This window comes from Protopterus annectens, chromosome 10.part0, assembly GCF_019279795.1.
Source record: "Protopterus annectens isolate FY-2018-M chromosome 10.part0, PAN1.0, whole genome shotgun sequence".
Lineage (NCBI taxonomy): Eukaryota > Metazoa > Chordata > Ceratodontiformes > Protopteridae > Protopterus > Protopterus annectens.
Window position 1 is genome coordinate 354112756 of NC_056744.1, and position 18682 is coordinate 354131437.

The 18682-nt window shown below is 41.0% G+C and overlaps 1 protein-coding gene across 1 annotated transcript in view; it reads left to right on the forward strand.

Moving 5' to 3' along the window:
• The window catches only part of LOC122814149 (flavin-containing monooxygenase 5-like), a 704592-nt gene that overhangs the window by 262996 nt on the left and 422914 nt on the right, over positions 1 to 18682 (forward strand). The window contains exon 4 of the mRNA XM_044086762.1: positions 4872 to 5014. Within this exon, the coding sequence (XP_043942697.1) occupies positions 4872 to 5014 (143 nt within the window). The remainder of the gene's footprint in view (positions 1 to 4871; positions 5015 to 18682) is intronic.

Consider the following 18682-nt stretch of genomic DNA (forward strand, 5'->3'; position numbering starts at 1 on the left):
CACATTGTATGCACAAACAGTTTCCAGTGGAAACAAAGCTAGTCCTTTTTTAAAGGACAAGGTAGGAAACATAAAAACCCCGAAGTGGTCTGGAAAAATTCAAACGAGGAGCAAAGGGAAGGGCAAGAATCGCAAAAAGAACTGAGTTACAATATCACAGTACTTAATTTAACTGATGAATCCTTGCCCAACGAAGTTACTTCTGTGCTTCAGAAAGGTTTCTCTTTCATTCCTTCAAATAAAGTGAACATTTCCAGACTTATAGTTGACTTTAAGTTATATCTCAGAAAATTAAATTTAAAGTACATTTATGATGGTGTAACTAGTATTGAACCTTTTGAGAATGTGTGTAGAAAAAGAAGTACATACAATCCTTTACTAAATTCCACTTTAATGGTTTTTGGTAATTTGTGTGAACAAGAGTTTAGAAAAATCAAAGATCACAAATATTACGGTAGGCCTAATTTGACATCTGCTGAACACAAAGCATTAGAGTATGTGGCTAACAATAAAGATTGGTGCACAATGAAAGCTGATAAGGGAGGCACTATTGTCATTATGAAGTCTACTGACTATAGTTCAGCAATGAATGCCTTGTTGAGTGACGATAACTGTTATAAGATAGTTATGAAAGATTATATTACCAGGAGTTTTCAAATGGTTGATGTCCTTTTATTTGACTTGTTCACTCAAGGTAATATTGACAACACTACTTATGATTTTTTGAGTATTGAGTTTCCAAAGCTGGCTACACTATTTGGTATTTCCAAAATACATAAACAGAGTAAAGAAATACCTTTTAGACCAATAGTGTCAGCCAGTTTTTCTAAAACGGAATCCATTTCAATATGGTTAGACAAGTGGTTAAATCCTATAGTTCAAAAAACAAAATCATATTTAAGAGATTCTTGGCATTTGCTAGAACTTTTAAGTCAATTTGATCTAAGAGGTACATCTATTTACTTTGAATCATTAGATGTGACATCATTATACACAAGTATTGATCAAACTATAGGTGTTGAATTTTTGACAGAATATTTGAGTGGTTACACTGATAAGGAAAACACTTTAGTCAACACCATATGTACCTTAATGGATTTGGTTTTGGAAAATAACTTCTTCTTATTTGAAGGTAATTGTTATCAGCAGATTTCTGGCATTGCTATGGGTTCTAGAGCTGCACCAAGTTTTGCAAACTTAGTGATGGCTATGTGGGAAATTAAGTCTTTATATTCACACCCATTGGTTAAAAATATTTTGTTCTACAAGAGATATATAGATGATTTATTTTTTCTGTGGAGTGGAGATTTAGACTCTTTCCACACATTTGTAGATTATTTAAACAAATCTACAAATTTTCTGAGATTTACCCTTGGTCATTTTGGGGAAAACATCAACTTTTTGGACTTAGATTTGAAATTGAACAACGACAGGACAAGTTTTGAAAGTAGCATTTATAGAAAGTCTACCTTTGTAAACCAATATCTACACGACGATAATTTACATCCTGATTTTATGAAGCGTGGTGTGGTTAAAGGACAATTTATTAGATTGAGTAGACTGACTAGTAGGGATGACATGTTTTTTGAAGAAGCACAAAAACTTACTATTTTTTTTCTTGGACAGGGGTTATGATATCACTTGGCTTGAAAATATTTTAAGGGAGGTATTAGTCTTAAGGACTAATAAAGCATGCCCCATTTTACTTAAAATTTCAACAGATTTTAGGACAATGCACAACATTAACACCAAGGAAGGTAGAGCCTATAGATTAGCATTTCCCATTCCCATTGTTAATGAGATGGTTATTAAGAACACTATCCTCAACCATTGGAAAGTGATATTAGGTAATCACGATTTGAGTAACATCATAGGTAAAGTTCCAACATTCACATATAAAAAAATCACTAATTTAAAGAGTATTTTAGAGAACTGTGGACAAACAAAGGTTGAAGTTACTAATTATGGTACATTCCCTTGTAACTGTTGCAAACAATGCAGATATATATCGGGCAGTAACACAGTATCTTTGAAAACCTTTGACAAAATTATACATAGTAAAGGGCATTTTACTTGTAAAACACAGAATGTAGTTTATATTGCTTTATGTGATTTGTGTGAACATTTCTATATAGGGAAAACTATTAGGACTTTGAATTGGCACATTTATGAACATATTTTAGCCATAAAGAAAAAAGACATGTCAAATGCACTGGCAAAACATGCTGTATCATGTAAGGATTTCAAAAAATTTAGATTTTCAGTACTTGAAAAAGTTGATGATGATTTGTTTTCAGGAAATTTTAAGGTTAAATTAGAATGTAAAGAAGCATTGTGGCAGATTAAGCTCAATGCAGACCAGCCACCTGGGTTAAATGATGTTACTAACATAAAGTGTTTTTTACAAGCACAGAAATTATAATCGGTGTATTTTATGATTTTTCATTATTTATGATAGCAAGATATATGTAAATCTCTTATTCAAGTTTGAAAAAATAAAGATTTTAATTGTGATGTTTTTATAAAAAGGTTTAAGCTGACATTGGCTACTTTGGATCAAATGATTGTTTTGAATGGTATTTAAATAAGCTAATTGAGATGTAATGTTTTTTCTGAAGAAGTTCATGGTCATTAAAATTGAACGTAACGCGTAAACACTACTCTCTGGCTTGTTCCTGCAGTGTTGTTTCACGTCTGGCTTTCAATTTACTTGATATCTACTGTTGCTTGGTGGATCTCATTCTAACTGTAACCTCTCTCCAGAAATCTGTCTTTCATCTCTATGAACTCTCGTTCAGATTTGACATCATTATGATGATGAAGTAGCCTTGAGCTATGAAAGCGCTCACTTTGTATTAAATCTTTACATGTTTTTAGCAGCCGTGGTCTGGAGCCTCCTTTATTTCCTTTGTAATATATGTGTGTGTGTGTGTGTGTGTGTGTGTGTGTGTGTGTGTGTGTGTGTGTGTGTGTGTGTGTTTGTATGTATGTGTATATATATATATATATATATATATATATATATATATATGTGTGTGTGTGTGTGTGTGTATGTACATCTGTGTGTAGGTGTATGTATATGTATGTATGTGTATATATACACACACACACACATATATATATATATATATATATATATATATATATATATATATATATATAATAGCCCAGCTGTACTTACCATCTCCCTTTGTCCCATATATAATCTGTCTATACTCCCCATCTCCCTTTGTCCCATATATAATAGTATGTCTATACTCCCTGTCCATTAGTACCATATATTAGTGTGTCTATACTCCCATCTTCATTAGAACCATATATAATAGCGTGTCTATACTCCCTATCTTCCTTAGTACCATATATAATATCATGTCTTGTTTGTCTTTCAGGTTTTCCCAGTTAGGGGTCGCCACAGCGGGACTCCGGTCTGCTTATGATTGGCAGTAGAGTTTTTACGGTGCCGAGGTGCCAGCTCAATGATATAATAGCATGTCTGTACTCCCCATATTCCATAGTACTGTATATAATAGTCTGTCTATACACCACATATCCCATACTACCACAGAAACTTGACCTCTTCCCCTTTTTACCTTATACCCAGTCACATAATTATGAGGTGTTTTGATGGTAGAAATAATATTGGGTGAACAAGTTACTATCTCTTCTATCCAAGTCGGAGAAAGCTGCCATAGGCAAAGGCATGCTCTTATCTCAGTTCAAATACTGACTATCCATTATAGCTGCAGTCTAAAAGAGAAATGCTACCACTTTACAAACCATTTCCAATAAAAATCTGCTGGTTCATTACTACCTCCCCCCAATAATGAGCACCACTGTCTAACTCTTGCCGAAGCTAAATAGCTCTCAGTGCATTTGAGAACCAACCTCTTACTAGGATCACTAATTCACACAGCCTTTTCGTCTGTGACATTGTCCCCTCTCACTTATAGACCTTTCACCACATATAATCAGGGGTATCTGTCAGTCTCATTCCACCCTACCAATTCCATAAAGTAAATTCTATTTAACTGACCATGCATTCTCCATCCTACCACCTAAACTATGAGACTCAATTCTGTCCAAGATGTCCAAAAGTACTCAGACTTCAGACAACAGCCCAAAGAACACCTTTTTACCTAAGCAAAGTGCAGTTGCACTCACTCAGGTCATGTTACATGAACCTTGCAGCTCTCTCTCACACCTTTATCCCCATTTCATCCTTCCTTATGTCATCTTGTCATCCCATTTACTTACTACCTCTCATTCATCCTACTTCCCTCTTCCCTCTGAATGTCTCTCGCACCTTTTCTCAGTCTTCTCCCAGAGGTATCCTTTCTTGGAACTATTCTCACTTGCCTCTTCTAATGTCGTCATACCTCTCTATATAATATGCTGCTATCCGTGTAGCATAAGCCATCTCAGTCATTATAGCTACATCATATCCATAAAGTTCTGCTAAGCAGAATTCTGTTTTCCATCCATGTTATGAAATCAACTGCTTCGTGAACTAAATGTTGTATCGTATTCTTGCATCTGTAAATATTTATTTATATTTGTTTTTTTTTACTGTATCTTTGTATCTGTAGATATGTTCTATTAATTTCTTATGTGATCCTCTTCACCCAGGTTGTGCCTGGAAAGAGTCCATTGAAATTAGTGTAATACCCCAGTAAACAAATAGAAATGCATGCATACATACATAATAAATGTAAGTAAATTACAATTTTAACTGAAAGGAGTAGCAGAGTGTATATGTTTAGCGATTACTGTTTAAAGAATATATGTTTGTGAGCCTATATACAGGATTACTGTGCTGAAGATGGAATCCTAAGTGCTGAAATTTTTCACATGCTACTGTTTTCCCTTTATAGGTATAGAAAAGTTTAAAGGTCGTTACTTTCACAGTAGAGACTATAAGTCATCCTCAGAATATGAGGGAAAGCGAGTCATGGTGATCGGGCTTGGGAATTCTGGAGGCGACTTGTCTGTTGAAATCAGTCGCATAGCTTCACAGGTAATGTGTCTGTATTTGTGCCAGTGCATGAGGCACGCACCTTTGTGATCCCCACTTCAAATAAACTAACAGATTTTGCACTGTTTGAAAATATATGTAAAGATGTGTATTGATGCACTTGATGGATGCAAAGGTCATGCTCTATGTACACAGGATACTGTTTACACCTGCAGTTATTCAGAGTAGTTTCAGTACAGTGACCTCCCCATCTGGTCTCATTGCTGTGGTAGGCAGTATCATAGTAGTAAAATGTTTACATAATGCTAGATCTGGGGAGGAGAGAGAGAACAGAACTGCATGCTTCTAACTACTCCCTCCAGGAGAAATTATGCTTCCATAATCTGTTGTCTCTGAAGCAAAAATTGAGAGTACAGCATCAGCAAACCACAGCTAAGGAGGTGCTGTATGAAATTAGACTTCAAAACTACCTTTCCATCATTATCCATATTTCTACATTCTTTTGTCAGATCTTGTTTACATTTACTTGCAACTGCAGAATTCAGTATTGCTGCCAACTTTGAGAATGTATGGACAGAGGTTTTGAAACTTTCTTCAGGTGCTACTGGCTGGTTTGGATTAGAGTTACCACCTGTCCCACTTTGCGAGGGACAGTCCCTCTTTGGGCAATTGCGTCCTGCAAAAAAATTGTAAAAATGGCAAATGTCCTGAGATTTTAGGACAAAATTATTTCCTATATTTTATGTAATAGTTGCATAAAACAGTAATTCTGTATCTGAAACACCTAAATGTTATAAGAAATAGAATAAGCAACTAAAATGCTACAAGAATAAGCTTTTATTTAGGCAAAAAAGTGAAGTTCTGTCCTTTGTACTGGCCGTGGGTATGTTTTGGCCTGCAAAATCTGCCATTTGTACCAAGAATGTCCCACTTTGGGCATTTGAAAAGGTGGAAACCCTAGTTTGGATTCTTCATCAAGTATTAAATATTAATAATATAAATAATAATAAAGATGACGTGAATATAGCACCAAAGATGTCTGTGACATTTAGAGAAAAGTCAGAAAATATTTTTTCTTGTAATTCTTGTAAAGTAAAAATAGATAAACTAGTAAAAAAAAAAAAAAAAAAAAGGCAATGGACAAAAGACACTCCAAACAATATCAAATATAGTGATACTGTAGTTTAATAAAGTAAGGTTAGAGCTTTTGTGCAGGTCAGTGCCTGCACTTCTTCAGACAAAAAAAAAAAAAACACATTAACAAAATCAGTTAAATACCTTCTCCCAACAGATAACCACACCTACCAGGAATCACATGAGCAATTAATACAATTAAATACATTAAAATACATTAACCCGTTAATTGATACAAAAAATGGTCTATTTAAAAATCTGTATAAAAACTGGTATGAGTGGGTAGAGTATTAGCAGGAATTTCACTAAAAACAAGCCTAAAATCTATCATAAATGTATGTACATCCTAAAAAATGTAAGGATTAAAATCATGTTCTATCAAAATAATAAATATAGTGTTACACACATTTATGTAAGTATAGTTGAAAATATGTAAAACCTATAATAGGCCAATGGAAACACATAAAAAGTTTATACGTATAAATATATACACACAAATAACAAAAAGGCTCATCTCATTAAACTCCTTAGTTTTAAAATCCAGGCAGTGGAGCCCACATCATTGATGCCCGGATATCTAAAGGCATCACATCTGCTGTATGCAAAACTTACTTTCAGATTCTGTTAAGGTATGTTTTGAAAGGTTAACCACTAAGTCCGTGTTACTGGTCTCAAAGTCTTTCTCTGGAACTCGAGCGGTCCTCCTGAGTTTTTCCTCTTCCTGGACTGCTGGTGTGGGCTCCATATATATATATATATATATATATATATATATATATATTTTTTTTTTTTTTTTTTTTTATATGTTTATTGAATATATATTTGTTATACATATCTAGCATTTTCTACTAAGTTTTTACTGAGCTTTTACTAAGCGAAAATCTCTGTATACTTCTTGTATAAGCTTTGGGATATGTAAATGCCTTAAGAAGTGTTTTCATGTGATTACTTCTATTGTTTTCATTGGTTATTTTGAATGCATATGTTTTATTGGCTAGCCCTATGTATTTAAGCAGTGCAAGTATCTTTGTTTTTATTAAAGTCTGAAGAAGCGTTCTGAGCAACGCGAAAGCGCTTACTGTCTTTCAGTAATAAAGGATTTATTCATTCATCTCTTGGTTTGAGTTCCTGGTTGGCTTCGATTGTCTTGGAGTATCTACCTCCTTTTTTATGGATTTTTTAAATACCATCTCTGGTATTCTCTTCCTTATTTTGTTTTTTCTATAGGATAGCCTTCTTGCCTTATTATGTCAGAAAAATTTAAGTTGGGGTTTAAACAGTGTGACAAGTGTGGACGTAAGATGCCTAACTCGGATACACATGCTCGTTGTGTCTACTGTTTGGGCGTGGATCATATTAAAGCTGACTGTGACATTTGTGCTAGTTTTAGTAATTGTACACTAGTAAAACGTAAAAATAAACTTATCTTAAAACTTTTACTCAAGGCACCTTTTTCTGAGGCTCTATCTGGGTCGGAGGTCTCACCCCCTCCAAAGACCAAAAAACATAAGGAAAAACGAAGTTACTCAGTTCCTGCATCTCCGTCAGTTACGGAACCGAGGCAGCTCCGTGCTTTGCCAGCGCCCTCGGCGCAGACCTCTTCGGCACCAGGCTTTGTGTCTTCTCTCTCGGTGCCGTCCATGATATTCAACCCTATTTTGGTTCCGACCTTGGCACTACTGACCGGTGCCGTCCTTTGACCCAACATCGTCTCCGATGACTGTACCTGCTTCGGCACCCTCCCCGGCCACGGTGCCGACAGTTTCTTCGGCTCCATCTGCTCCAAAACTCGAATACCTGCCAAGGACAAGATACTCTCCAACTTATAACCCTTTTTTGGGGCAGAGGTTTAGCCCCTTTCAAGAAAGACCTGATTCTCCTTCAGCAGCCTCCTTTAGATCCACTAGGAGTTTTTCTGAATTAGATCTAGTGCGGGTTATGGACCAACTTCTGGCAGCTAGGGGATTGCCCATTCCAGCTAAACCTTCTGTCCCCCTTGGCTCGGAATCCTTTGCTACTTCTTCCTGTGTTTATTCTCCTCCGGCCTCTGCCCAGATCCCGAAGATCTCGGTACCGATATCCACTCCGGTGCATATTGTCTCTGTTCCGACAACAGTGTTTCCCCTGCCGGCACCGTCCACCCTTGCTGCATTGGCTCTGGTGGAACCGATGCTCTGCCGGAGCAGTGCTTTGACCATCCGTACCTTGGTACCTAGCCCGGCGCCTGTTTTCTCACTGGCGCCGTCTATGTCCACGGCTCCGGTTTCCAGTTCTCTCAGAGCTCCTCACCTGGAAGTGGGCTCCTCAGGGCGAGGTGTGACCCCGGTTCCAAGGTTGTCCCTCCCGGTTCCGGACACCCATCCCTCTTCTGGTGGGCCTGCTGTACAGGTAGTGGATTAGCAGTCAGCACCAATGACATCAGTATCAGAACCCCCCAGCATGCACCTCTCCCAACCCTCTATTTTGGGACCCCGGGCACGGGAGTCACAAGAACCCTCTTTGAAGGAAACCCCTTCTCCGGGGTCCTCAGAAGATCCCACTGGGGAGCCACCCCGGAAGAAACGGTGCACGAGGAAGCACCTTGATTCACCAGAGGAATCTATCACCGAAGACACTGATTGTGATGAGGCTGAAGGGTCCCCACGGTCTCCCCCAGACGACGTCTCATTCGGAGACATTCTCGAAATCCTCAAGCAGCGGGGAGACGAAGTCCTCTAACCCTTCTTCTGAGGAATCGGTGTTCCTGCAGGCCTTCCGTGCCCAGCCATCTACTTCCTGGGTGACTCCACTGGCAGATGACCTTGTTAAACTCATTGTGCAGCATGCCTGGAAGGCCCCGGACAACTTAAAACCTGTCCCTCAGAGGCCAGACAAAATTTTATCTACACCTGAAGACCAGCCCCACTGGTCCAAGCAGTTGACAGTTGATTCTATGGTCGTGGTGGTGCCCACCAAGAGGGAACTGGCAGAAAATAGTTCCACCGTCCATCCTCCAAACAGAGTCCCGGACCATGGACAGACTAGGGAAACGGAACTATGCTTCAGCGACCTTCGCCATTCGGTCGCTGAACTATCTGGCACAGTTCACCTCCAAAGAGACCTAATTTCCGAACTGTCTTCCTCTTTGCTGGGGTATTGCCTGATGAGGTGCGTGACACTGTCGCCTCGCAGCTAGCTACCCTTGAATCCATCTCGAACTCTTTGATGAGTCTGATATCTCACTCCACCGAGGGGGCAGTTCAAGCTGCCACATCAGGCGTGGTCATGAGATGTAATGCTTGGATGCGGTTGTGTGACTTCACAGACCCCTTTAAATCTTCCTTCGTCAATGCACCTGTCAACGAATCTGCACTTTTTGGACCCAAAGTACGAGACACACTTGCATGTAGTGAGAGACAGAAAGACCTTGTCTGCTCTGGGCATACGCTTTTCCACCCCCCCAGAGGTCCTACTCCAGGAACCAGAAGGGAGGAAAAATGTGGTTCAAGAAATCCCAAGGACCTTTTCGTGACACTCATGGTGAACAATCCTCCCGGGGCAGAGGGGGCAACTCATATGGAAGACGCCCCTTTCGGGGTATTGGGGGTTCACTTAACCAGGGCGATGGAGATTCTTTCTCCGGCAGACCCTACCAGCGCTCTTGAGCAGCGGCCCGACTGCTTTCCTCTGGAAGCAGTCGGGGGTCGTTTTTCTCTGCATCTACCAGCCTGTCATCTTATTACTACCGATGTTTGAGTGCAGAGAATAATATCCAGAGGCTACCAAATACCATTCGATTTAACTCCCAGACCCATCAAACGAATCCCTGATGTACCACCCAATCCGAGGGAATTAGCAGCCTTAGAAATAGAAAAGCTGCTAAGAAAGTGTCGTCCCACCAGACCAGACAGGATCCGGGTTTTACTCTAGGTTCTTTTTAGTGCCACAAAAGACAGGGGACTGGAGACCAATCCTGAATCTCAGCCTATTGAACAAATTTATCAAACCTCAAAAAGTCCGGATGGTCCTGATGCAGTCCATTCTTCCCTTCCTAGGGAGAGACAACTGAATGTGCTCTATAGACCTCCAGGACGCATAATATCACATAAAGATGGATCACTGCTCCCAGAGGTTTCTTCGCTTCCGGCTGGGAGCCAATCACTACCAGTTCAGGACACTGCCATTTGGTCTCTCGACAGCCCCTCGGGTGTTCACCAAATGTATGGCAGTTGTGGTAGCTCATCTTCGACTACAAGGATTTCAGGTGTTTCCCTATCTAGACGATTGGCTTCTTACCTCTCCGACCCGGAATCTCCTAATCCGCAGCCTCTCTTACACTCAAGGTCTCGCTGTCCACTTGTGGATTACAATCAACAAGGACAAATATCAAATGTCCCCAACGAAGACACTGGAATTTATTGGAGCAGTCTTCAACATAACTTCCTGTCAAGTGTCTCTCCCTCCGCACAGGCTTTCGAAAATAAGACACCAAATCCAAGACATTCTTCCTCAGTCTTATGTACCAGCATGTCTTGTACTGCAACTCTTAGGCTCCATGGTGGCTGCCATTACATTAGTCCCACTGGCGAGACTGCACATGAGACTCCTACAGTAGCTGCTTTCCGCACAATGGTCGTTGCTAATTCACCCACTCGACCACATGATATGTCTTACCATTGCAAGGAAGAAATGTTCTGGTGGATGAAGCCACAAACGAATCTTTGGTGTCGACCATTCTGACTTCCTCATCCCACCGCCACGGTGACCACGGACGCTTCCCTGTTAAGGTGGGGAGGGGCATTTCCAGGGAAAGACTGTCCAAGGCACCTGGTTCCCCATGGAGGCCAGTTTGCACATAAATGTCCTGGAACTAAGGGCAGTTCTCTTAGCATTGCAAGCGTTCCATGCATCCCTACCCTATGGGACCATTGCAATTCAGTCAGACAACATGTCAGTCATCTGGTATATCAACAAGAAAGGTGGAACCAGGTCTTACCCCCTGTGTCGGGAAGCCATGAGGATTTGGCACTGGGCGATAGCTTCCAACCACTTCCTTATAGCAACACACATTCTCGGGAGTTCCAACCTTATTGCAGACAATCTGAGCAGGAACATCCTGATGCCGCACGAGTGGTCCGTCAACCCTGTAACAGTGGTCAGATCTTCCAACGCTGGGGCAAGCCTTGCTGCGACCTGTTTGCTTCCCCCTAAACTACAAATGTAGAAGCTACTTTGCCTTGATCCCCCCTCAGGGGGAGCCACCGAGGGACGCTTTAACTCACAATTGGCCACCGGGTCTTCAATATGCCTTTTCCCTGTTTCCCTTCATTCCAAAATTTCTCCAGAAAGCTCAGAGGTTGAGAAGCAAAGTGATCCTCATTGCCCCCTAGTGGCCCTGTCAAGTCTGGTTCCCGTTTCTATGGCCTCATCTGATTCACAGCCCATGGATCCTGAATCATTCCCAGGACCTGTTATCTCATCCTCAGGGACTGATTCATCTGAACCTGCATAGTCTCAAGCTCACAGCTTGGTTCCTCCACTTACAGTGATTGCCAGGCTGCCTGACATCACATCTCCTGTTCGTGAAATTCTTCTGGCTTCACACAAACCTTCCACTAGGAAAGTTTATTCTAGTAAATGGACTAGGTTCTCTATTTGGGCCAAAGATCAGAACTTAGACCCTTTCTCTATGCCTATTCAAAAGATCCTACAATACCCAACTACTCTTTTACATGCAGGAGCCTCAGCTTCAACGATCAGTGTACATTTAGCAGCTATCGCCAATTTTCATAATGGTCTTGATAATTCTTCAGTTATGACACACCACCTATGCAAAACCTTTTTGAAAGGAGTATTACATGTTAAACCTCCGGTTAAGCCTCCCCTAAACCCCTGGGACTTGACGTTGGTACTTCAGTCTCTCACAGGTTCTCCTTTCGAGCCCTTTGATTCATGTGATTTGAAATTTTTGTCATGGAAAATCTTACTTGTAGTAGCACTTACCTCAGCGAGAAGAATTTCTGAGCTGCAGGCCTTGAGTGTCAAGAGTCCTTACTTGATCTTCCACACGGATAGGGTGTCCCTTCGTACTGACCCTTCTTTTTTGCCCAAGGACATTTCTGGCTTTTCCATTAACCAATATATTGACCTGCCAGTTTTCTTCCCTCAGCATTCTAACAGAGGGGAGTACCTTTTGCACACCCTTGATGTGTATCGGCAACTTCATTGTTATTTGGAAAGCACTAAATCTTTCAGGAAAACAGATCAATTGTTTGTGGCCTTTGCAGGACCCAGATTGGGTAAACCTGTTTCCAAAGTGACTTTATCCTCCTGGCTTAGAAACGTCATTACCTTTATCTACCAACAGAATAAGCTACCCTTACCTTCCAGAATAAAGGCTCGTTCTACCAGATCTATGGCTACTTCTATAGCATTTCATTCCAGAGCCTCTATGGATGATATCTGCACAGCAGCCACTTGGGCAAGACCTCATACTTTTATATCTCATTACAAATTGGATTTGGCCTCCAGATGACGAGCATCTTTTAGTTCTATGGTGCTCAGGAATATCCTTCCTTAGGGCCACCCAGGACTCAAGTAGCTGGGGACTCGGTCCTATTTGTAATGAATGAACAAAGATTTACATCATCAGATAAAGAAGTTATGTCTTACCATAACGTTCCATCTGTGTTGTAGATCTTTGTTCATTCATTACTTCCCGCCCTCCTTCCCCCTGCCTGGACTATTGGTGGACTTTAGGAACTCCTGGTTAGGGTATTTGCTCAGACAGAGCCTTGTACCATTTTTTCTATTACTACATCTGTTATCTAAGGGTGGGCAAACTCGATCTGGAGTAACTAGGAGAGGAACATTATGGGTAAGTCTTAGCTGAGAGTTTTGGCTGGCGCGCGCTTGGAAACGGCCGTATCGGTTCTGCGACAGAACTGAGATCCTATTTGTAATGAATGAACAAAGATCCACAACACAGATGGAACGTTATGGTAAGACATAACTTCTTTTTATATGATAGTCTGCAGGGATATCATTTTTACAGAGGATGGTGATGCATTTTTAGCACTGAGTTTGAGTCCATGGCTTTGGCACCAGTCATTCATTTGTGTAAGTCCCTCTTGAAGTATATTGACATTGTTTGGGGATTCAATAATTGCACCTAATTTGCATTCATCAGCAAACTTAGTCGGCCACAGCCCCTTTGTTTTGGCTTGAACTTCTGAGAAGTATATCCCAAACAATAGGGGGCCCAGCACTCACCCCTGTGGAACCCCATTGGTGACAGGTCTAGTTGAGGTAAAGTCCCCAACTTTGACTGAGTGTGACCTATCGGTGAGCCAGTTAGCAACCCACCTGATGACATAAGCGTTGATATTCAATCTTTTCTAATTTCTCCAAATCTTTTGGGTTTCTAATACTATGACTGGAATGGACCCTATTCCTAAGTCAAAGTACGTTTAAAGTTCAGGAAATTAGCATTGTTTCAGTCTTTGATATCAGCCAAAAGTGCTGTTCGCAGCACTCACAATGTGCCCAGTAATGACTCCTCTTGCAATTCGTATGGGGTTACATGGATTGGTAACGTATTTAAATACAATTGTAAATTCTTTTTTATAAGACCCATTGCTCCAACTACTATTGGAACTGTCTGGGTATCTTTCTTCCACATTGCTCTCGTTTCTGCTTGCAGATCCTGATATTTTATGAAGTTGTGTCTCTCTGTATGCAAGACACTGTAGTCACTGGGTGTAGGAATTTCAATGATCAGTGCTACTTTTGTCCTTTTTTTCTTGGACCACTATATCTGGTTTTCTAGCATCTATTTGAACTGTTGGTAATGGGTGATCCCATGTGATATGAACTTCATAATTTTCTCTGATGCTTTGTGGCTCATGTTTCCAGTGTTTTTCAGCCTGTTCAGTACCATAATGTTTGCACAATCCCCAATGCAACAGTCTTGCCACATTATTATGCCTTTCAGTATACAGTCCTTCTGCCATTATTATGTGACACCCTGCAATGAGGTATGTGACTGTTTCCAGTTCGGTTTTACAAACCCTACATTTGTCTTTCTCCCACATGTTCAATGAACTTTGTAAATCAGCATGTACTTAGCCCACTATCTTGGCCTGCCAGTATTAACCTTTCATCTCTTGGTTTGAATTTGCCTTTCTTGGTTTGAATTCGGCTTTCCTTAACCATTCCTGTGTTCATTCCTTATCAGCATGAGGTTCTTCCAGAAGTTTTCTGTACTTGCAACTATATTTATATGCTTTTTCCACATTTCTTGCCTTCTAATCTGGTCCTTCACCTTGTATTCTTTCTTTTGTTTTGTTTTTTTTGTTGTTTTTTTTTGGCACATTCAGTTGCTGCCTGATTTTTATCTACTTCTGGTTTGATTTCCATTCTATATGCTTTTGCTAAATTAAGCAGAGAAGTCATCTTAGATTTATTCTACTACATTTGGGTTTTGTGAGGTCAGCAGATGTGTGGAGTCCCATGATTGCAGATCTATGCATGTAATCAGTTTCAAGGAGGCCCATCCCTCCTTCGGAATGGGGAATGTATAATCTTGGTATGCACGGATTTTTATAAATCATTTGGTGAGCATGAAGCATTTTTCTTGTTTTCCTATCTAATCTATCCACCACATTTTGGGGCCAGTCAATCACTCCAAAACTGTAAGTTAGGACAGAAAGAGCAAATTGGTTTATAGTCTGGATTTTGTTCCTAGCTGTTCATGCTGTTTTCATAATTAAAGTCTTCTAAAGTATTCCTTACTGAGTCTTATTCACATTTGTTCATGTTTTATTGTTGATCCTTCATCATTTCCCAAATATTTATACACTCCCTCTTGCCCAGGTTCTTTTATATCGCATTCTTGTCCCAAACTGATGTTTTCCTGGAGCTGCAGTTTTCCTGCTTTAAAGGTTGCTTTTGCACACTTATCAAGACCAAATGACATTTTTATATCATCTGACAAAGTTTTGACAACCTGCAGCTGTGCTTTCAGTTCCTCTTCTGATGAGCTGTACAATCATCGACAAAGAGAAGATGAGACGTCTTTACACGTGGTTGTTTTTTTGGAGCCAAATTGTAGCCATGGCCTACGTTAAGTAAAACGGCTTAATGGGTTAATGGCAAGGCAGAATAACAACTGTGACAGATTGTCACCCTGCAATATCCCCCTTTGAATTTTTATCCCTGGGATAATAATCTGTCCTTTATTATGGCTTAATTGCAAAGTGGTCTGTCACTATAATGCAGTCGATCAGTTTAGAGTATATCTTGCACATTTTATGCACTCTTTTATCCATGAATGTAGGATACTATCGAGTATTTTTTTATAGTCCATCCATGCCATACTTAAATTCTTCCCCTTTTTACAGTTCTCCAGTATGACTTTATTTAACAACAAATATTCCTTTACTCCTTATAACTTTCTTTTATTGCCCTTTTGTTCTACTGTCATAATTGAGTTTTCTTCCAGATGACTATAAACTCTGTCGGCATCAATTGCTGTGTATAGTTTATATGTTGTCGGAAGGCAAGTTTATAGGTGTATAATTTTTAGGGTAGCTTGCAGGTTCACTCTTAAGAAGGAGAATTGCTTTGCCTGTAGTTAGCCAGGTTGGTGTCTGTTCGGGGTGCGCATATAAATAGTTCTTACTCATGGCTAAATCCTCCTGCAAAGCTGTTAGTACTTTTAACCAAAAGTCAGATACTGCATCGGGGCCTGGGGCTTTCCTGTTAGAGGCTTTTATTAACTTTGTCTCAATATCTCTGGCTATTACTTCATCCCATTTCATATCTTGCACTGTTAAACTTCTTATTCTTTCTTTTACTTCTATCCATTTAGCATCTTTATGTTCCACAGGATCTTGATAGATACTTCTCCAAAATGTATTTACCTCCTCTTTTTTTGGCCGTCTTTCAATTCCTTTTATTATTTCCCAATTCTGTATAAAACTTTTTTGGGCCATCAATAAATTGCTTATTTTGTACTTTTCCTTTATATTTATCTGTGTATCTTCTAAGATTTTCTTCGTGTTTCACTGTTGCAGTCATCACCTGTGGGTTATCCCTGCTGTGGTAGCCCTCGGCCGGCCCGAATACCAGAGTCAGTGTTTTTCTGCGTTAGCTGCTGTCGCCTGTAGTCTGATGTCAGGTCGTCAGTGCTATAAAGCAAGGCAACCAACGCCATTACATCAGTCTTCTTTCTTGCTGTGGAGCCCATAGCAGAAGCAGTTCGCAAGTGTGCCGGTCGGTCACTACTAGAGTTTGAATTACAGTACCCCGTTGTGGATCCTTTTTTCTTGCACTAACCAATGTCCGAAAAAGTTAACAATTGTCTCATCTGTGGAAAGCAGATCCCACACTGAGACTTCCATTCATACTGCGTCACTTGTTTAGACCCAGATCACGACATTCCCCCATTGCCGGTTCTGTGCCCTCTTTAATGTGAGAACCATTCGCCGTAGAGCTCTTACTGTAGACAGGTATTTTCGTCTTCCATCTTCGCGTTCTGAAATGGCGTCTGTCAACCAGCAATCTGTGGACATTCCAAAAAACGCTGAGATAAAGATACAGACCACAAAAGGCTAAGCCTTCTGACGATTACCACTAAGCAGGTCAGCTCTCCACAATTCAGTGAGGCGCTTTCACAGCTCCTGATGCCCAATTCGATATTTACGCGGGCCTCAGCTGAGACCCTTTCGGAGACCGGTATGCCGCAGAAATCATCTTAGTCTTCTGAGCCTTTGGCTGTCTCTGCCTTGGTTGGGTCTGGAGCCGCGACGCAGGCACCGGCTTCCGAGGAGGCCTCTCGCACTACCGAATCTAGACAAAAAATGACGTCTTCTCATCTGACTACCATTTCTCTCAGACCAATAGATACTCTTAGGCCTAGAAGCCAGGCCACTCTTAGAAAATCTGCTTCTAGCCACCATCTTGCTTCTGCTCCAGCACCCCAAGCACAAATGCTTAAAATGGCAGAGGATCTCATCTCCCTTATCAGTGGTAGTCAGGCCCAACTTCTAAAACGAAGACACCCTCATCCTGAAATTATGACAGATCAGGATTCTGAGGAATCTGATTATTCAGATTTTGAAGAGGAACAACAACCTCTGACTGCTTATGAGGATTCAGATGCAGAGGAATCCATTCCTTCTGCCTCCCCAACAGAAGACCTTTCCTTTGGGGAAACCCTTCACACCCTCAGGGAACATTTTTCCAATGGGAATCTCAGGATTTCCCCCAGTCTACGAAAAGTCTTAGAGAGTTTCTGGACCTGCCCCAGCACCGACCCCTGGCCATCCCCCCCCATTTTTGAAGTGGTGGATGATGTTTTCTATGAATCCTGCTTAGCCCCCGATGCCCTCCCACCTGCTCCCAGTAAACCTGACAGGTATTAGAGTACTGGATTCTCACAGATACCTGTACAGAAATCCTGCTGCAGACCCAGAGGTCATTACACAGGGACCTAAAGGAGCTAAGACTATTTCTGCCAAGAATACTATTTCTTCTGACAAGGATTCCAGAGCTGTGGACCGATGGGGTAAAAAAGTATACACCTCTGCAACCTTAGCTATCAGAGCACTCAACTGTCAGTTCCATATGTTAAAATATCAACAACACACTTTGGAACTATTAAAACAAAAGATTTCAGCCTTTCCTGATTGTGCCAGTTCGAACGAGTTAGCACTCTACTTGTCAAGTGGCCAAACACTCATTACACTGTGGATATGACGCCCTAGAAGCCTCAAGCAGGGCAGCAATGTCAGGATCTGTCATTAGAAGACATGCATGGTTGAAGGAACAGCCTCTCCCTGATCATGTCAAGTCTAAATTAATGGATGCACCCCTGGATAAGGACTGCTTGTTTGGAGTAAAAGCAGAAGATGTGCTTAAAAAGATGGAAGACAAAGCAAAATCTATGCAAAGAGTAAAAGATTTCTTTCGGGTTCAACCTCCCAGATTCAGCAGGAACTTTCTCTCTAAGCACTGGTCCTTCCCTGCACCTAGCAGACATGCCCAAGGTAAGCTCTGCAGGGACAGACCACCCAGGCCCCTATCCCAGGAGCAGCAGAGAACCAAACAGCGGACCATTTCCACCCCAAAGGCAGGGAGTTCTAAGCCACCCTTCTATGGCAAAAACTCTGTGACTCCCTCTCCTCCCTCTGCCCTCCTTTCACTCACCAAAAGCTAGGAGGAAGGCTCTCCCTCTGAAAAGAAAATTGGCTTTCTGTAACAAAGGACCAATGTGTCTTAAAGATAATTTTTCAGGGATACAGATTCTCTTTCAACGAACTCCCAAATCCAGGAGCGTACTCAGACTTACCTCCAAATCAGTGGACAGAGGCATTGAAACAGGTCCAAACTCTCGTATCCCAGGGGCAGTAGAACCAGGTCTGTATTACATATCCAAACGCTTAAATGTTTGAATCGCTAAAGATCGACCTTTAGCGATCGAACATTCAAATGTTTGAATATGTAACAAAGTAATAAAAAAAAGAAAAAGGAAAGGGTTTAAGCAGGGGGGCAAACCCCCCTGCACCCCCCCACTATTTAAATATACCAACTCCG